A 14,331-nucleotide genomic window follows, 5' to 3' on the forward strand; every position below is an offset into this window, starting at 1 on the left:
CAATGCACAGTGGGAAACCTACAGAGTATCAATATTTATTGATAAATGAAACTACTACTCTCCAGACTTCATGGGCAAACCTATAAAAAAGCAAGGCTATTACCAAATAAGACCACTACAACTGGTTCTTATGGAAGCTTATTATTTTTCAAGTCAAGATGCTGATCCTGTCTCCACAGTTCATAGATGAAGAATCTGGTGACAGTGGGCATTTTGGTGTTTCTACTTGTCTTCACCTTCATAAATGTGTGTGTACATGTGTATTGTTTATAGATTGGACACTCTTTCATACTTGAATGCAATGTCCCTGGCTCATTTCCCTTTGTTAGGAGCTGGAACTGACCAGTACCTGTTTCCTATTCAGCTGGGTATAAAGAAAATGTGCTTTTTCATTGGAGCCTTTGCAAGTTTAATCAGAAAGCAAATAAAGACAGAACACATGTGCCTCCCATGCCTTCTGGGCGGCCATCTGCTCTTTGCACACTTTCTAATAACCAGAGTCTTAGCTTTGAGATACTTAAAACTTGGTGGAAATCTGGAAAAAATAGATACAGTTATGAGGACCCAGATAAGAGAAAAGGACCAGATATAGATCTCTCCTGAGAGACACATCCAGAGCATGTCCAACACAGAGGTCAATGCTAGCAGCAAACCTTCAAACTGAGAATGGGGAATTAGCAGAAGTATTAAAAGAGGTGAAGGAGCTTGCAACCTCATAAAACAACAATGCCAACCAACCAGAGCGTCCAGGAACTAAACCACTACCGAAAGACTATACATGGACTGACCCAGAGCTCCAACTGCATATGTAGCAGAGAATAGCCTTGTTGGGGCACCAGTGGAAGGGAAAGCCCTTGGTCCTGCTAAGGTTGGACCCCAAAGCAAGGGAATATGGGGGGCAATAAGGGGGAGGTATAAGGGGAATATCCGTACAGGGAGAGGGAAGGGAGGGGAGGGAATTGGGGCTTATAGACAGGAAACCGGGAAGGGGAATAATGTTTGAAATGTAAGTAAAGTAATATAGCTAATAAACAATTAAAAAAAAAAGAGCATGGGGAAGATACTCTTTTGAAGCCATTTCTACAAGCACATGGGAAATAGATTCTATTAGTGTGATTCAAAAGCCGTGTGGGACAGTTGCTTTGGCCTGGTGCTGTGATGGGGTGTCCTCTTCCCCCACCAAGAGTGAATGGCTCTAGGTTGTGATGTGAACAAAAGCTGAAGCAAGCAAAGTGATTGGGCTGTAGTAGTTGGATGTACTGACAGCCTCTCGTACACCTACCCCTAGTTTTATAAACATTGAAACGTTACAAGGAACACAGGCAATATGATGGCATGCTATTAGTTCCTGCCTTTTTTGGTTACTGGTGGTAAGGGGAGCAAGAAACTAAAAGAAGAAAAGAATATCCAATTTTTATGTTTTGCAAGAATATATAAATAATAATCTATTTCTTCCTTCTCTTTTCCTTCTCTCTGACTCAAACTCCCAAACCTTATAATGATCCAGCAAACTAATGTCATGCCAAGGGTAGAATTGCCTCTGGTGTTATGTGTATTTTCCATTATCATGCAGCCTGGATGATAACATTTCTCAGGAAAGCCTGCACAGCTGTCTCAACATCAACAGGCAAAATGAGAGTGTAACTGGCAGTGTGTACGGAAAATGTTGTATGGAATGTACTTCTGGGTGCAATCTACTTTGATACTGTTCTCTGAAGTATCAGAATTGGTCCTTCATCTTTGACAAAGGAAAATGTGTACTCTCCAGCTTTAGGAAGCAAAGTCACCTTTGGGATGCCAAAGTCATTCCTTTGGAAAGAACTTATTGCTCAGTAAAAGAACAGTCATTTCAGCTAGAGAAATCTGGGTTCAAATCCTGTATCCAGAATTTCCTTGCCTTATGGTCAACTAGTTTGTCTAAGCTTCCATTGTTTTATTCACAGGATGAGTTATTACAGCAGTGACAAAAGAGGACATATGTGAATCTTGAGATGCAATTTAGTGCTTAGTAGCGATAGCTAATAAATCCATTTGTCAGAAGCAAAGGGTATGAGCTGCATGTAGATATCTATAGATCAGCACTGTAGTCTACCTTCATTAGAGAGGCTTCTTACAGCAGGAGGCAGTTAATACAGAGACTCAGAAGTAATCAAAGTGCCAAGACTAAACTGTGGTGTGTTCAGTCCTGAATGTGATATCAATATCATCCCCTCCAAAACATAAGACACAACACACAAGGGGTGGGGGGGTCAGGAAGAACATCAGAGGTAGAGGGTGGGTGATGTGCAGCAAAAATACAGTTTCTGGACAGAACATATCAAAATACAACAAAGTAAAGGGGATCAGCTGTGGATTATATGGTTGTGTACAAGACAAGGATTGGAGAGCAAAATTTGAATGTATGTCTCCAATAGGACTGTAGGAAACAGAATTGGCTTACATCATCCTCTGTTTAGCAGTCCGGTGGTTAGGTAGTGCTCATCCGTGGTTGCAGCTGCAGCAAGGGAAGTCTCAGTATGTATACCGCAAAAGGGCGATGCTAGGTTAAGCTTAGGGTCAAGCTTATGTGTGGATGAACTGGTACAGGAGCTGGCAGTGAATTCACTGTTTCTTCAATTTCTAAGTTTTACCCACAAAAGTGTTTTTGATCATTGGGTTATGGTTCTCTTGCCAATAACACATGAGGGTTCTGACATTTAGAACTCTGGGGCCTCCCCACTCCCTCTCTGGCAGCCTCACCTCTTCCTCATCTTCATCCCTTCTCATCCTGTCCTTTTCTTTTTTTAGAAATCACTACCGTCAGAATGCAGCCGCCATGGATGGAGCATCCGGGAAGCGCTATTACACCCTCACCTTTGCTGTCACCTTCCCACACAATGAGGATGCCTGCTATCTGGCCTATCACTATCCCTATACCTACTCCACCCTCATGGTAATGTCCTGTAGCATTGTTATCCAAGCAAGAGAGCAAGGATGAGAGGTTTTTCTGGGAACATTCCACAGAACCCAGAATGTGGTGATCAGGGTTAGGAGAGCTTCCATTTTCCTAAGACAGTGGGGTATGTTATCACTGACTTGGCTGGTATTCTACATCCTTCCCTGGAAGGTTGCCACTGGCTGTGGCAAGTGCTGTTCTAAAGGCCCAAGTTGTCTACTAGTTGAGAGTGGGAGCTGGCGTTTTGTTTTATGGCCTCTGTCTTTATTAAGCCTGCAAGTATAGGATGAAGTTGTTAGATAGGCAATGAATTAGGGTCAATGGCTGCAAGTAGGCAGAGATGCAGAAAAAAGATTCCTTATGAGAATAAAGAGGTAGAAGGCAGGAGAGAGATCTTGAGTCTGGGAGTCTGAGTAAGTCTGTGAGTGAGCATACAGGTCAGCTTCTCCAGTGGTTCCTGTGTCTGTGTTTGAGCAAATAGTAGAAGAAAACAATGAGTCCTGTGGCCATTATAATGTATGTAAAAGGTTCAGCATAAAGCAGCAAGATTCACAGTTATTCCTGTGTTTGAAGTCTCTACAAAATTATTGATGGGACAGCTTTGAGGAAAGTTATGCCTGGAACATACAGTTTCCTATCATTTCCAAAAGTTAGCAAACCATCACTTTCCTGTAGCTATTTCATGACTATCCTGTGGAATAATGAGCTACAATATCTTCTACAACATGCTTTATCCTCTGTGTTAATACTAAATGTTACTGCCATATTCATAACATTATGTATATGCCTGCACTACAGCATTTAGCTTGAAGGTTGAACCATTTTCATTTTAAGACTGTGATAAAGAATAGGAGAAAATAACAACCGTTCAAAGGGAATTCTTCGTATAAATAAAAATCTCTTGGAGCAGGCCCACTTAAACCACTTGGCTAAGCCCTTCATAAAAATGCTGCTGTCCCTTTTTTTCCATATGTTGTCTTGCCTACAGAGATATTTTTACTGTTTTCCAGATTGCAGAAGAAACACAACTAGTATTATTTGTGTATCACCCTTAGAGAACACATGAAGTTAATCTAGGCATGCACATCTCGAAATATGCTGAAACAAGCCGTGCCTGTTGTATGACATGCTTGCTGCCTTTGGGGACACACAACAGGCAGGATTCATGAGTGTCTTCCCCTGTACTTATGATCTTGACAGTGAAGCACTGCATTAGGAAAGGAGGCACACTTTTGCATACATGTTGGCTTTTGTTCCATTGGAGGAAGAAACATGGGTGTAGGGTATTTACACACACACATTTGTTAGACTACATTGGACCCTGAGGAGATTCTTGGTAGAAATGAACAATAAGCATTCAAAGGAGTCCAGGAGCTTGTCTTATTCACCTGTAACATTTATAGATGCATAAACTGAGACTGAGAAGTCTCATATCTGACTAGTGGCAAAGTGGGGAACAGGGCACTGGTCTTTTAGGTTAATCCCTGTGGCCTTTCTAGTCCACTCTAGAAGTATAGAATGAGTTCAGTGAAATTCTATGCTCTGGAATCAGGTTTGTGTTCTTGCTTGTTATTATGTGCTGTAGCCACTAAACTTTCAGCTTGCTAAATTTTGTAAGTATATATAGTCATTGGGTTCTGTGAGGAGATAGATAATATAGCTGGCAGAGTTTAAATAACTGACTCAAGGATTTATCTGAAATCCTGAGTGTTGTGGATGTGGTTCAACTGAATACTAATAGTTTTTATCAAATATGGTCCAGCTCTGATCTTAGGAGTCTTTGATAGACTCTGGTGAGTGTCTACAAGCTGATTCAAAGACAGGAATATCAGGTTTCCACCTTGCTTTGGGGGCTCTGGGCTACTTCCTTCCTAGAGGCTTGTCTGACCAAAGCACAGGGTTTAATGCTTATGACTTACAAACACCAGAAAAGTGATTGGGATCTAGGGAAAAAGAATTTCATTATCAAGGGGGACAAAAGCACCAGCAATGAAGACCCTTCTTTGAGAGAAGAGATGGAGCTGGCTAGCTAGATAGATAAGATTGCTAACTGAAGTTTGGTGTTTTCTTGTTTTCCTATCAACTATAGACATTTGAGAAGAGTTAATAAGAAAAGTCACAGGAGGGGTGTGCGAGGCTTCTTCCTCTTAAATGAGCAGAATAGTATATAAAAGATAATCTGTTATCTGGAAAGTGACAAAGATACTCTCAACTTTAGGCTTCACATTTCCAATGACTGATGGCCTTTGTCCTCTCTGGATTAGGAGTGTAATTGACTCTGGCTTCACTTGTGAAACCCTTCCTCCCACTTCAAGAGAATGAGTTGGTTCTGGGACACACACTGGTAATTTTTATTTTTGGATGTGTCCTAAAACAGTTCTTTTCCATTTGATCAATGACAAACTAAAGTGAATGATGTCCCAAGGGTAGAATTAACTGTATGTGACTTGAGGTTTATGTTGAAGGGTGGTAAATAAATTTTCATGTGCGAGTCACAATTTGTAAATCTCTTACAACAAGATTATGTTTAAGCCCCTCAAACAGTTTTTTATAGCCGGATATTGTATGCTGGATATCTTTGCTGTGAATATAATTTTGAAACTTTAAAAACATTACTATTTTCTTATAAGAAAATTAGTATTTGGTCCTTTCAAAGTGCTATCTTCCAGATATTTGCTGGCAATTCTGTTGTATAATCATCCAAATTATAGCATTAAAATAAAGCTAAGGCAAGGAAATAGAATATTATAATTCTGAAGTAAACCAAGGAGTTAGGTTTCAATCAGCCATATCATGATAGAAGTAACTGAAATGACTGTTTGACTGTTAAAGTCCTAAGATGCTGCGAGGGGATTGTGTGGAGCAGTGTTCCTAGCTAAAAATGAGCCTCCAAGAAAATTTTGTGTGGATTAGGAAGTGAGGCCATGGAGTTTCATTGAAAACTTCTACCTGCATAAGTTGGCAAGAGGTAAGGAAGAGGATGATTAGTGAGATTCCTATATTGGGAGAGCTCAATAAAGCTTCTGAGTAGTGGTTCAGTGGGGCAGAAGTTTTGAGTTTTTGTCCTGATACTTATACTTAGTGGAGAAAATGTTGCTACCATCCTCAGAGATGAAGTGTGGGAAAAGGAAAAGGGAGGTGGGGGACATAGGAGGGAGAAAAGAGAAGAATTCTGTTTGGACAATGCCTTCTGTTTTATACAGGGTTCAGAATAATGGAAAGTTTTAGAGACAACAAATGGGAAATGTTGACTTCCATATGGTAGATCAAAGATGCAACCAGCAAGCTATAAATCAGCATTGTCACATAATCAATAGACAGAGACCTAACCTTGTATGGGCCAAAGCAAAATGCCCATGCTGATGCAGGGTCTTGATATGAAGGAGCCAAGAAATGTTGGAAGGACAGGCTTTTGCCAAAAAAGCTGAAAAAAAAAATGCCAGGTGTCTGGAGCTGTTGTGCCTTCCCAGTGGGATATTCGTTTAGGTGGTCATGAAGCATAGTTGGTGTGGTGGTTGTGCAACACCTTGTCCAAACACCATGGGGACACCGGGTCCATGATACACTAGTAAGGCAGCTGTTAATTCCCTAATCAAAGAGTGAGAACAACCTTACCCTTGTCTGAGACTTGACTTCACTCTAGCACCCAGTTGGTACCTGTGGTCTTGGGGATGCTAGTATGTAAGAAGTAGAAGACTGATTGAGACTGGGGACACTTCAGTGGCACCACTACCTTGAGTCACCATTATACCTATGAGTAGCCCCAATAAACTGGTTTGCCACGCTGGCCTTGAGCAAGACTCACTTCTTTGCTCTGCTAGTGCCCTCTATTCTTCTGGGGAGTAGATGTCTCTTGTGTCATCTTCCCAGGAAACTTTTTTTTTTGGTTCTTTTTTTTTTCCCGGAGCTGGGGACCGAACCCAGGGCCTTGCGCTTCCTAGGCAAGCGCTCTACCACTGAGCTAAATCCCCAACCCCTTCCCAGGAAACTTTACACCACAAGAATCACAATGTAAGGATGATTTTTAGAAATCAGTCTAGCCCTCTGTTTCCTTGGCTTGTAGCTATGGGCAAAGCTTTAAATTTTTTTCTCATTCACTTTTTATACTCGTAAAGTGGAAGCAAAGTGTTATTGCTATATAGGCTGTTACAAGTATAAGATAATTGATAGATGAAAATTTAAAAGGACCTACCTCAGGCTGGAGAGATGGCTCAGGGCTTAGGAACACTAACTGCTATTCCAGAGGTCCTAAATTCAATTCCCAGCCAACAGTTGGTGGCTCACAACCACCTGTAATGAGATCTGATGCCCTCTTCTGGTTTGTTTGAAGACAGCTACAGTGTACTTATATGCATAAAATAAATAAATCTTTTTTTAAAAAAGTGCTTACATCAGTAATCAATTCTAGTTGGTGATCATTAAAGCACTGGTGTTGTTTCTATGATAACCCTTTTCTCTGTTAGAGCCATTAGCTGTCCATTCCATAATCTATGCTAGCATGGAAAATATTTAAAGATCAAAGAGAAGAGCACAGGGAAATAAATACAAGGCTACGGATATCTAGTCATAGTGGTTACTTATCATCTTTACCTTTTAATGAATAAAAGATATCAAAACACTCTTCTCTTTATAAATGGCAAATGTCCATCTTGTTCTTAAAGTAAGTTCCTTGAGCATGGGGGTACCTCTCAGAGGTAGGGTGTTTCCCAGGTATTCACAGGGCACTAGCTAGCAGCATCATGGGAACAAAACACAGATAAGTTCCTTTAAGTTAGGTGGGTTGGTGTTATCAGACGGGGCACTCAGAGAAAGCTTGTCTGGAACTTCCAGTGTGCTCTCTAGCTTCTGTTTTTACTTACAGGTGTTGTTTGTTCTTGTGATGAGCTGCTCTGATTATCTGCTGAGTGTATTGAAGTGTCAAGGGGAATAAGCAATGAAAAAATAAAATAGGCCTTGTGCTTGGGGGTGGGTTCCCCCTCCCCCAAATTAGGGCACCAGAAAGTGCAGTTCTAAGGCAATCACAACAAGAAAAGATAATTTTCCCAGAGATTGGTGCTTCGAAAGTGGCCATCAGCAGAGTAACCTGCTGAGGTCAGGGAATGGTTTTTGTGGAAGCATTAAGAAAGCCCAAGGACTCTGTGGAGAAGCTCTGGATGTGGCCCCAGGCTAAGGTTATCAGCTTGATCTTCCTGGAGACAGGGCTTTCTCTTTAAGAAGTCAACCCCTCAGGGTGTTGCAGCAATCTCTTTGAACTCAGTGCCACTTTCACAAAGAAACCCACCCCTGTGGCTTCCATGGGGCTCTAATTAGCTTCACTTGGCACTTGTATTCACAGGCCCTGCTTCTACCATCAAGGATCCCAACAATATCCAATTAAGAGAGCCTTTTCTGGACCCGAGGTGGGAGCATTCAGCTGGAGATCAAGAGGAAGCCATTTGAGCAAAGGGAAATCTGGCAGAAGCTTTTTATTGGTTGACCACTAGTCATTGTCTGTGTGACTAGAGCCAAAATAACCCCCTTGGAGTTGGAGGTGTTAGATAATTTGGTGCACATTAGATGATAATTCCAGAGGGACATATATTTCATTGAGTGGTGAATGGGGGAGATAGCTATGGAAAAAAATCACAGTTTATGAGAATGAGCTTAAGTTAAAGTACATGAGATATTGGGGGGGGGGTGGTAATGGCAGTGAAAATTACACGTGTAATACAAAGGGACAGAATTCAAGCCTGTTGAGCCTGTATTTGCTGTCGGGAGCAGGTCAAGGCACATTGTGAGGGACAAGTTCCCTGGCATGGTGATGTCTTTGTCAGCATTGACTTTCTCACAAGCAACTCCATAGACAAATGGAAAGCTGATCTTGCCTTCCATATCTGAGTTGTAAAACCCAGATTTTATTATTAATGTCTTTATTATTATTATGATACCTGGTAGTGCAGACTATTAAAGCCAGGGTCTCATGCAGTCTTGCCAAGTTGGTGTTTTTCCACTGAGCTGCACTGCCTCTTGTCAAGTTGTTGGCATCCTATCACTGAGCTGCGCTGCAACCCTGTCATTTCGTTTACTCTTTATTGTTTGGTATCAGGGACTAAACTTCTGTGAGTCATTTGTGCCACAAAATCACTCCTTTTCTTTGACAGGCTGTCAATCATCCCAGTCCATCTCAGTGCGCCTTTGTGTCCATAATAAAATAAGAGAGACAAATACAAGAGGGACTCTGACTCACAGAAAAATTTGGCACAATCCTATTTCCTAAAATATATTCTGCAACACTCCAATTTCCTAAATCTTTAAATTTTAAATTACATATTTATTTACTGTGCATGCGTGTGTTTGTGTGTGTGTGTGTGTGTGTGTGTGTGTGTGTGTGTGTGCGCGCGCGCGCGCATGCACATGTACTTATATGGACCACCGTGCACATGTGGAAGTCATAGGACAGCTTGGAAGAGTTGGTTTTTCCGTCCTAGTCCTATCATGTGGGTCTTTGGGATTGAACTCAGCTCCTCAGGCTTGGCAGCAAACACCCTTATCCACGGAGCCATCTTGCAAGCCTTCCTGTAAACTTTATAGAAAAGAAAAGAAAAAAAGAAAAGAAAAGAAAAAGAAAGGGAAGGAAAGGAAAGAAAAGACAAAAGAAAATCCAGTGGCCATTTAGATTCATGAAGCACTGAGTGCCAGTCCTCATTTTCAGCATTGCAGTGCATGTGTTGTGTCCATAGTAACCGAGCTAAGAAGGCCCATGTCATGAAGCTACTTTCACGTTTCTTTTCTCACCATTTCCAGTGTTTTGGCTATGAGTGGTTTACTACCTTCAGCTCCTTAGAGAGTCCCGCATTTGTTAACATCCCACTGCTGACACTTTGGGGAAGGCTGTAGGTCAGGTTTCTTGCTTTTGCAAATGCTAAGCAAACACCGAAATATTAGTCTGCATCCCATACACAGCTAACTCTCACAACAGGGTTTGAACTTGTAACCTAAGATTGATTTTCCTTTTGGCATATAAATAACTTCAGTAAGCTTCTTTGGGGAAATTTTTTTCTTTTTTTTTCAAATTGTTGTTTTGTTTTTGCTACTTGAAAATCATTTTTAATTTATCTCCGATTTTTCTTAATAATGATCAGAAAATGAGGTGTATATAATTTTCCTTTTTGCTGAATTTGAATAGCCTCATACATGACTAATTATTATTCTAATTTCACAGATGTTTGAGAATAATTAAATAAAACATGCTAAGACAACTATGTAAATGGCTACACTGCTCAGCTCTTCTGTATTACTGTTCTCGCCACACGTGTTTACCCACGTCTATAGTGCCATTTTACAATTTCCCACTCCCAGTGTCATTTTTCTCTTTTTGCTGTTGTGTGTTATATATTTCAAAGCCATGTTATTTGATTCTTAAGATTTATGAGTTTTATATGTTCATTGCGAATGGTGCCCTTTATCAAAATAAGATTTTAAAATCCCATTTAATGCACTTGATCTGGAATATGACTTTGCCATATATTACTGTTGCCTTGCCTGCTTTAATTTATGTTTACGTTTCCTTTTAGATTCAATATTTCTCCCTTAAAATGTTAGAATACAGGCAAACAAAATAAAGAGATAATTTAGGAGTGTTTCTCATACACACCGGGCTGCTTTCAAAAGGACCTTTTATATACAACATGCATTGGAATGTTTAAAACAGAAATCTGAATGTTCCTGTCATTTAATAAGACTGATTAACCTGTTTATGCTTACGACATATTTGGTTATAGCTGTCATTTGAGTAGATGTTCTTTTCTGTGCTTCGCTTCAGTCTTTGCTTTCCTGTGCAACACGGACCATGTTTTCTTTGAGTTGTTTTCGTTCTTAAATGTAACACACTTGAAATTAATATTGCTCAACTAACAATAACTGGCAGCATTTAGTGTTTCTACATGGCACATCAAAACTGTCATATTTGCCTATGTGTCTGTATAGGGGTGTGTGCACATGAGTGAAGTTACTAATGGAGGGGTGTGTGTCAGACTTGTGAGCCATTTGATGTGGTTCACAGAGCTGGGACTGAGCTTGGGTCCTCTGCAGGAGCAGCGCGCCCTTTTAACCATGAAGCTATCTCGCCAGACCTCATTTTAATTTTTCATTTAATTTTAGGTAACTAATTTTTATGCTAAGCTCCAGGGATCGAGAGGGATCGAGTCCTGGGCATTGCACATGATAGGCAAAAATACAGAAATGAAAAAAAAAATGTTTAAAAACGCACCTCATCCAACTTCTGTACCCAGCCAGACCATGTACATCATCCCCAAGGTCTAGCCCAATAACCATAATCCTCAAACCACATCAAGAAAACGTCTCTTTCAATAGACAGAGACCATTAAAGAAAAACACAACCAACCAAAGCACAGAGCTGTGGAGCCAAGTTCCAAATGATGTCTCTACAATACAACTTGCACATCCAAGGCTCGAAGACCATCGAGGGAGGAGGATCAAGGAGTTTTCTGTGAGATCGTGTCTCTTAATAAACTCAGAAACTATACCTTTAAGTCTTACCAACATGACCTGAACCAAAACCGGAACAATGGGCATGCCAATGTGGCCAGGGAGAACCCAAAAGGTACTGACCACACACAAAGAACTACAGACAATCAAGGAACACTGAAAGCTAGAGAAGTCATCTTTCCCAGCGGGAAAGAACACCAATTGGCTATCAGATATCAAATGACCAGCCCTGAAAACATACATACAATTATCATTATACAGATCAAAGAGATTATATTTAGGAATATATATTCAGGCACATAATGATAATTAATGAAAAGAAAGGTCATAGATGTGAGGAAGAGCAAGGAAGGGTACATGGGAAGGGTTTGGAAGGAGGGGAGGGAGGCAGGGGAAATAATGTAATCCATTAGAATCCCAAGCTACAAAAGAAATATTTCTTAAAATCTTTTATTTTGAGACAGAGTCTTGTTAAGTCGCCCAGACTGGCAACAGACTTTCTGTAGAGCAGACAGGCTTTGAGATTATCAGTTGCTGGGATTCTAAGCCGGTGACACTTGGTAATAGACATATTTCTCATAGGTTTTACTCCTGAAGTTTAGCAAACAATGTATGACGTAGGAAATGTCATTATAATACACACTGCAAAGATGAAAAACTGAGCTATGAGGATAACTATGTTAAGTTTCTCCAAAACTGAAGTCAGAATGCAAGCACAGTGAGACTCGCACTCTAACTCTCAGCCTTCCTGCTCTACTGCTTAATGATATTTTTTAAATATTCAGGAATCAAGTATTGCTATATATATTCATAGAAAACATTATTTTGTCTAATTTATTCCTCTTCCATGTATCTATTTTGCTTTCATTTTTTCTAAAAGTCATATATTATTTAGAGAGTAGTTTTTTGATAGTTGTTTTGGTTTAAAACTTGTTTAATGGCTCATGACCATAAACTTGACAGATGCAGGACTATTGGATTAAATCCTAACTACTATCAAGCCCTAAGAAAACTTCATTTCTTCTGTAATCTATTTCTTCTGAGAGAAGTATAAATCAAGACCTGTGTGTGTGTGTGTGTGTGTGTGTGTGTGTGTGTGTGTGTGGTGTGTGTGTGCGTGCGCGTCCGTGTGTGTGTGTGTGTGTGTGTGTGTGTGTGTGCGCGCACATGTATGATAGGGTTATTTACACATAAATACTCCCATGGAACTACACACTCTTTAAGAATAAACTTAATAACAGGCCCAAGTTCCATCCTATTAAAGGGAAGGCAGTAGTATCAGGTTTATGATGATGATGATGATGATGATGATGATGATGATGATAATAATAATAATAATAATAATAAAAACCATGATACATGAGACAAGGTTTTATCAAGAGTAAACTCTATCTGTTTGAAAGAATGTAGAAAAGGTGACTGGTCAGAATGTATGGAGAGGATTTGGCTGATGTCTTTGGACCCAGAGCAACTTCCTTTGATCTCCCATTATTTATGATGGAATAACATGGTCCTAGAAATGATGTTGAGTGCACAGGTACTGTGTCAGCCTGAGGGAGCCATGAGCCCTGGTACTTGACCTTATTCACCTACGTCCTATGTAAGTTTGACCAGGGTGAAAAACATATGACAAAATCTTCAGAGTTTCTTCAAGAAGGAAGGGCAAAATTGGGATACTCATTGAGACTTTGAAGTCCAGTGTAAAGGCTCGTGACTTAATGTGGGGATGGAGGTACGATTAAGTAAGGATTATGGCATGATTGTCTCAGATTCGTGGACAATGGTTTGGAGGAAAGAGATTCAAATTGTGTTGGGTGGTCGCTTGATTGTTGCTCTATTTTATTTTCTTGGACAAGACTCTTGTGAAATAGTAAAGGTCTTGTGAATGTGGATGGGCAGCTCCAGGTGCTGGGGTGACTTCTCTATCAATTTCAAAGAGTATGTGATTCCAGGTCAGATTTTCTTGCTCTTCATCCTTCTCTCCTTCTCATCTTCTTCTGTCTTTTTCCCTTTTCTTTTCCTTCTCCAATACCTTTTGTTTCTTTCTTTCTTCTCTTTTCTTTCTCTCTCTTTTTTTTTGCATCCCTCAACTTCAGCTACCTTCCTGTCTGCCTCTTGATTATTGAGCTTACAGATGTGAGGTAAAATTTCTGTATCCTCTTGAGGGTAGAAGCAAATCTATAGAGTTATTTGGTCCTCTTTGTTCCCCCAATGCATTTTATTTTTCTGCAGCTCTCAAATATTTCAATACTTAACTATTTATAGCCATGCCATTTCCTTAAACTGTATTTAAAACATAATTTTACTTTTTTACTTATTTATTTATTATTTTTTCTATTATATTCATCTACCATTTCTGCTGTAGCAAATTATAAAAAAAGTAGTGGTTTAAATGAAATTGAAAAAAAAAACCCTCAAATAAGAAGTTTGACATGGATCTCTTTAGGTGAAGACCAAAAAGTATTAGAATGTGCTCCTTCTGAAACCTGAGGGGGTTATTTTCTTGGCCTTTTTAGCTTCTGGAAGCTTCTTGTACTCTTCTGTCGATTGGGCTACCCTTTAGCCTCCATGCCAGGCTAGCAGGCTGAGTTCTTTCTGGTTCTCAGCAGCTAGAATAGTGTGTTTGCTTTTAACCACTTATACTTACATGAACTCCAACTGGATAAGGCAGGATAGACTCCTTGTCTAATGGAAATCATAGTTTTAAAGTCTCTGTGCCAATTTAAAGTTAAGCACACATATTTATAGATGACTACATACATGTTTGGGGCACATATTTTTGCCCATGTACAAACATTTTCTCTATACTGCACACTGCTATAATATGTTCACAAATATCTTATATATTCTCATGATTAACTTGTGTGTCTCTCTGTGTGTTTCATTTACCTAGCAGGCTTGGTCATCAA

At 40.0% G+C, this 14,331-nt stretch overlaps 1 protein-coding gene across 1 annotated transcript in view; it reads left to right on the forward strand.

Moving 5' to 3' along the window:
• Agbl1 (AGBL carboxypeptidase 1) overlaps nt 1–14,331 on the forward strand; it is an 893,368-nt gene that overhangs the window by 170,974 nt on the left and 708,063 nt on the right. The window contains 1 exon segment of the mRNA NM_001432252.1: nt 2,788–2,932. Within this exon segment, the coding sequence (NP_001419181.1) occupies nt 2,788–2,932 (145 nt within the window).

The sequence above is a fragment of the Rattus norvegicus genome, chromosome 1, assembly GCF_021556685.1.
Source record: "Rattus norvegicus strain SHRSP/BbbUtx chromosome 1, alternate assembly SHRSP_T2T, whole genome shotgun sequence".
NCBI classification, from domain to species: Eukaryota; Metazoa; Chordata; class Mammalia; order Rodentia; family Muridae; genus Rattus; species Rattus norvegicus.